Source organism: Phymastichus coffea, unplaced genomic scaffold (genome assembly GCF_024137745.1).
Source record: "Phymastichus coffea isolate CEN01 unplaced genomic scaffold, Cenicafe_Pcof_1.1 PCOF00084, whole genome shotgun sequence".
NCBI classification, from domain to species: Eukaryota; Metazoa; Arthropoda; class Insecta; order Hymenoptera; family Eulophidae; genus Phymastichus; species Phymastichus coffea.
Window position 1 is genome coordinate 23,413 of NW_026706895.1, and position 7,100 is coordinate 30,512.

The window sequence follows — 7,100 nt, forward strand, 5'->3', positions numbered from 1 at the left end:
CAAACTTATAAAAGGATAGTCGTGGCGTTTTTAGATTTTCTTTGTACCCGTGACCGTCGTTTGATTTAGTTCCACGCTTCTACGTCCTCCTTAGTGTTTACATTTTCAAGCCGAGCATTCGCTACGCACTGAATACTTTGCTTGAAGCTTCAATAAATTGTGAACAATTTTTTAAATTATCAAAGTGCAGTCGAAAGTAGTAAGATTATTTATTAAATCATTGGAAAATGGAAAAGCTGTAGTTGGTTTAGTAAATATAACCACTTTTACAATCAGATATGTATACTTTTTTATTCAATTTTATTTAATCACATCAGCTGGTTGATCAGATACTTTGTTTAGAATTTTATTTTACAGGTAGACTGAAATAAAAATGATAAAAACTGATGCTTACTGTTTTCTAAGATCAGTATATATTTGAAGGAATTTATTACAATTAATCAGGTAAGACATTAGTTCATTATCAAGATAGATCTATATTTATATTAAATAAGACTTTCATGACAAAAAGTGTTCTGTAAGAGACGTTCATCAAGGATAAGTACAAAAAGGCACTCCTAATGTGATAACTGCAGAAGTGAACAACAGTAAAGCTTTGTTTGCTTCATGGAAACTCAGTCTGCAAGTAGTAATTTGTAAATATATATTAAATGTCTATGATGGAGGATTAGATTATGTGTTTACATTTCAATGATCTCCCAGTGTTGGAGTTACATCTTGAGTCTGTATTTTATGAGTTCTTGATGCAGTAGAAGATGCTCGGAAGAAAAAAATATTAAATCATTTATTAGAGAAGAAATCAAAATCTTTTTCCAAAAAGAAGATAACCTTGACGTACTTACCTAAGATTAACTATATAAATCAATAATTTTATACAAACTTTTACTGAGACACAAATAATCATTGACATCATTCAATTTTCATTTTAGCATGTAGTTCTATCAGTGGGGTATTCAAATATAGATTTACCAAAGTGGGTTTGTAGAGGAACTGTTGTTGATGTCTGTTCAGCTACAACTGATGTTTTGTTAATAGATTATGGTACTGTAGTGAATGTACCGAATCAATTAATTGCCAGATACCCATCAGATGCTGTTTCCGTAGAATCTTTTACTTTGCATTTATTAGTACATTACGTAACTCGCTTCGCTCGGGCGACAAACTTCGCCCGTGCGACGATCACATACTTCACGCACAAGTTAATTTTAAGAGTTCAGAAATATTTGCGTGCAATGCCGGAAAAAATAGGGTGCGCCGAGAATTTCCGGCATGGCACACGTATATTTCTAGACTCCTCAAGTCACATATAGAGTGAGAAAATACCATACGTGCGTGTCTTTAATTTTAAATTACGCGAATACGGTACCGAATTGCGGAACTTTTTTGTAGAATTGATCATATGTGAACACGATAATTGTTGCTAGGTATACATACGAGGGTCGTTTGAAAAGTCCGTGCAAAGTCAGAGAGATGGCGCTACTAGTGCGTATCAATGTTATTTTTAGTTAATGGCATATCTTGGCAGAGCACACACCAAGTTTCAGCCAGATCGGCCAATTACTTTGCGTTTTACATTCGTTTCAATCAAAGAAATCGAGTGGTTGTAAAAAAATGGACGAAAAAGAATTTCGTGTATTGACATTGTATTGACGTTTTTGACATTGCAGTTCTCTTACTGAAACGTTGCAATGCAATAGATGCAACAGGAAAGTTAGCAACTTCTTGGAAAAAATTATACAAAAGAGAGATTGGGTACACTATTCAAGATGCGCGAAGGTTAAGATAAAATAAAAATAGTAGAGAGTGTGGTGGACCATTATTGCTCTATAATACGGTTTATATATATTACTTATAGTTATATATATATATATATATATATATATATATATATATATATATAAGATCGGTATTTGAATACTTTTTTGCAGCGGTTACATAACAAAGTTTTAAATAAGTCATATCATTTTTATGGAATTTGAATGAGATTATGTAATGTATTGTTACTTCTTTAAATATTCTTATAAATAAATATTACGTTCACGAAAAAATCTTTCTTCCTCTTCTACGTAAATTGTAAGAATTTAAAAAAACAATTTTGTTTTGGAAACCACGCGGGATTTAAAGTGGGATTTCACTAGCGGATTAAATTTTTGGAAATTCTATGTTGGATACCATGAGGAAGTTCGGATACATTCTTAATTTATCGGAGTCCCATGTGGGTTCCCATATGGAATCCCACTTGGGAATTTCTATCAAATCCCTGGATGGGATCCCAGATGGGATCCGGGGTCTTCCGACCAGGTATATTTTTAAAAGTATAGAAATGTCATCGATATTAAGAATAAAGGCAAATTCAAAGTCGAAATTTTATTTAGCAAAAGAGAAGATGCTAACTCATTTTTAAAAGATGAAACGTTGTCAAATCATAACATGGAATTTTTTATTACTAGTTTTAGAAAGGTGAGGAAAGATTGAATCGGAAGAATCTGACTAGACTTAGGTGACGAAGAGATTGAAAATACAATAGTTTCTTTAATAGATGTACTTGAAATTAAAAGGCAAAGCAGAAGAAATAAAAACGCTATAGAAGAGGATAATAGATGGCTATACCTACTCAGACTATCCTTGTCACCTTGTTAGGTCAAATTTTACCCACTGAGATATCAGTCTTTCACATTAAATCAAGCGTGGAACCTTACGTACGAAGGCCCATGCAGTGTTTCAATTGCTTTAGATTCGGACATACAACCAAGCTTGTAAGAGAAATGTATCATGTGTGGACTTGAGGAACACGACACTGACTCCGAAGAGGACACATACCCTAAGAGGACTCCTTGTGCGAACTACAATGGAAACCATAAGAGTATCAATCCTGTCTGTCACACCTATCAAAAATATCAAAGAATCAACGTCCTAATGGCTTTTGACAACATCCTATTCGCCGAAACAAAGAAAATGATTTTCCAAGAATTTGAAGCTCCAGTCAAATCAAAATAACATTTTCAATATTGGAATAAGCAATATTAAACAACCTCCTATCTAGCAGAAAATTTTAGATATAACTTTAACTATGAAAAATCACTTTTAGTTCGTCTTCAATAATTTAAGATATGACCTACACTGTAAAAGTTCTGTCAATAAAACCACTATAAAAAAAATATGATAACGTAGCATGATAACAAATTTGAATTCGATTTAGTTCTTTTTCGAAATAACTATTGCAAATGATGATTTTATAAATGTATATTATAGGATGAAAATATTACAAGATTTTTTTGCCCAGTGACCCGAAAGCAGCATTATTATGTTTCCGGCCTTGGCTCGGTCGGTAATATGCTAAATTTGGCCTCTGCGTACCTCCGCAATACTGTACTGGTCTAGTACGTAATCTACTATTACTTATATTGTTATGTGTTGGCCATTTGTTGAAAAATTGTTATTCGTTGATCATTTGTTGAAAAAATAAAAAATTTCTTTTATAATAATTAGTATTATCATTTATTGTATGAGTGTATAAGTGTTATACTGTACAGTCCAGACGAGCCCTAGAAATATAACACTCATACATTCATTAATAAACGACAAGCTAATTATCATAAAAGAAATCAGTATGAGACTTTATTAGCGAAACTCAAAATAACTTAACACTCTATGTAATTAGAAACAAGCTATCAATATGGTTGACTAGAAAAATCGGATAAATAAAAACTAAACAGAAGGTAATAAACAGCTTAGCAACGCAATTGTTCTTTTTTCAACAAATTATTAACCCATAACAATATTACTAGATCAAATTTTATGTGACGATAGTAAACAAATTCAAATAAATAATTTATACGTGAAATAAGAAATAGTGCTGGTAATTGAAATATTTTTTTACTGTTAATAAGTTATGCTTATAATCACTTATTGCCTTTAAATATTCGGTTGAATAATTATGATCGTGTTTCAAGCGAATAAAGTACAATTTCGACACTCCGTGCGCAAAGTGCGTTTTTCCCGCACGCTCGGCAAAAACCGTGCGTTGAAAATCGCACTTTCCACACATCGTATCAAAAAATACGGTACGGCACATGTTCGGGAAAGAGTTTCTCGTTTCGTGTACCTTTCCACCCTCGCTTCGCTCGGGCGTAAACTAATCTACTTTCCCGCATTTGTATCGTAATGTACTATTTCGACACTTCGTGCGCAAAGTACGTCTTTCCGGCATGCTTGGTGAAAAGCAAGCGTTAAAAATCGTACTTTCCCGCACTTGTATTGTAATAATGTAATTGTAATCGTAAACTATTCCACACGTCGTATAGATAAATATGCTACGACACATCTTCGGGAAAGAATTTCGCTCGAGCGTAAACGCCACACGAGACAATAATCTACTTTCCTGCACTAGTTAGCGAATATACTATTTCTTGGGGCATTTCTGTTATTTCTAACTATGTTCGAGTTTAATCATGATATACTAAATTACGACTGAATAAGCGAAATCTTATAAAAAAACAATGTATATTTGATTCTATTATACGTACAAGTTTTGTCGTAGAATAAAAAAATACTTATAAAATAATCTTAATTATACAAAATAAATATAATATCGTGCTCTATTCATACACAGTTAATGTTTAACATTGTTGTCATTTTTTTACATTCAACGTAAAGTGATCTCTTAATGATCATAAGCCTAAAAATGTCACTTACATGACCCCGATAACTTTACAAATGTATTTAAAAAGAAACTAGACAGAAATTTTTCTTTAAGATAAAGTGTTGGTTTGACATGTGTAATGTATGCGTAATTTTACAATCACTTGTGTAGCTTATGGCAAGCAATTCGACACGCGTTCTATCGGTTTGAACGCATATAACAATGCCTAAGAGAGAGAGAGAGAGAGAGAGAGAGAGAGAGAGAGGGACTGACTAGAAATAAAGAAAAAATATTTATTCATTCTTCTTATGAACCTTGAGTTCCTTGGCAAATCGCTTCAGTTCAGCCTTATCAAGCGCCGATGGCTTGGCTATCTGCGCGAAAGTTATAAAAAGAACATTTATGTGACAGATATATAACGTCATGTAGGGTGTTGGCTGAATACAATTGCACGTTACCTTCATCACAACGGAATCATCATTATCATCGAAAGCCTCCGTCTTCTGCGGAAAGTCATTCTTCTCCTCGGAATTGGCATCGATCGACTGACTCTTATCCTTTGCTGATTTCGATTCTGCCGAAATTTCATTTCCGTCGACTAGGAGATTTCTAGTCGCCGAGTCGTCTAGTCGGATTGGTTGGATATCCTTAAAAGTAGAGAAAACGCATTAATGATAATGTTGATATTGTGATCGGTATATAATTGTACCTCGTGAAAAGCTGCTGCTAAATCCGGGTGAATTTCCGACAGAGGTTGGTCGCCTTGCCTTATGTATACGGGTATCCAACCAGGCACTTCCGGTATGTATTGATAAGGTCGCGCATCTGAGCAAAATTAAGGTGCTAATTAATCAATGCAATAAACGGCGAAGTGCAATTTTGAAATTTCAATCAGCGCGACACTGCAATTCGTTTCGTAAAGTTCGCTGCCTTGTAGAGAAAGCTCCGGTTCATTTAATTTCCACGTTTTTGAGGTCGCTTAGTAACACGTTTTCTTTTTCGAGCTTGACTATATGTGCGCTGTAACGATTCTTCTCACTACTGTGCCTGCGTCCGTGACTTTCCAATTGATTCTTCACTGACATCTTTGACTCGGTCTAATCACCGCGCGATGAGTTAATTCGCTTTTAAATAAAATCTTATTCGATCTTCCTATTGTTAATCAAATAATTTTTTTAAATGGTTTTCTCAAGGATATACCATTTTCTCTATAAATTCTTAAACATATACATGTATTTCAAAGTCATCCTATGATCTTATTGATTGTGCAATAATTAATAGATCCATTCAATAAATGTATAATAGTGACGAATGTAATTATTTACAGCTCATATCAAGAGAATTACTTTTATGTGCGTTCCGCGTATCTGTTGTTTATTTATAAATGATTCACTGTAAACCGCCAATGATTGAACAATTCAATTGTTCTTATATAATTATTATCTATCCGCTTTGGAAATGAAGCAATTGTTGAACAACAGAGACACGAACGTTCATTAGTTATCCTTTCTGTTTGAATAAAGTTTATATATTGAAATTCTGATTTTTCGAATTTCAATCCTTAAAAGCGTAAGTGAGTTTATTGTTTAGACAGTATTTTGAATAATTCAAATGACATTAGTCACTCGCCAACAAGCAACAAGAATTCGGTATCAGCAATTTTTAAGTGATCCCTCTCCCTCTATAAATATAGCGTTCAATTTCACCTTCGATTGTCAAATTCCCAGCACTTTATTTTTTAGAACCAGTTTATTTTTAGAAATAAAGCTACTTTGATTCTTGCATTTTCAATTCACCATCGAATACTTGCATGACATCAAGCTACCGTAAAACTTCACAAGCACCGAAGCACATGTCAAAGCACACATATTATATCGACACTCAAAGAGCGAATTAAGGAGGTACAGTAAAAGAGACGCGTCGCACGAATGATCGACAAAGTAGACCGGTGGAATCGGTCATCACTCACTGGCAGGATGAGCGACGACAACGACAAAGACAAGTAGTGCAGCGGCAGCGGCGCGGATTTTGTTAATGATGAGCATATTGGCGCCGCCAGGTGGTTAGATCTCTGGACTGAAACTGATCGACTGGACCGGCAGACTATCAGCTTTATACCTACTCCCACTCGAGGGTCTACCTCTTTCTCTCTTTCGCCTTTCACAGGAGAGACAGAGAGAGAGAGAGAGAGAGAGAGAGAGAGAGAGTTAACTCGTCCCCGCCGTCTGTCTATACAAACGCACACTCGAACGAACGACCCGTTAGTGAGTTTCATTTCACCCAAAAAACCAGCTCCAAGGGTAAAACACATTTTTTCGGCGATTATTTGTAATGGCTCTGCGCCGCTCGCTCCCTAATTGGCTGTGATTTGTTGCCCGGGAGAGACAGAGATGATACCAATGTAAGTCAGTTTTCTAGACTGCATTGTATACACAATCTTGCTAACTCTTTCTCTTAT

General features: G+C 34.7%; 1 protein-coding gene across 1 annotated transcript; it reads right to left on the reverse strand.

The window, feature by feature from the left end:
* Window positions 1-4,506: 4,506 nt before the first annotated feature.
* On the reverse strand, window positions 4,507-6,716 carry LOC131668866 (uncharacterized). The gene is made up of 4 exons (XM_058943337.1): window positions 6,612-6,716; window positions 5,352-5,467; window positions 5,101-5,289; window positions 4,507-5,016 (listed from the first exon to the last, which is right to left on the reverse strand). Exons 1-4 carry the CDS (start codon window positions 6,685-6,687, stop codon window positions 4,936-4,938), a joined length of 462 nt encoding a protein of 153 aa, XP_058799320.1. The 5' UTR covers window positions 6,688-6,716; the 3' UTR covers window positions 4,507-4,935.
* Window positions 6,717-7,100: the final 384 nt, after the last annotated feature.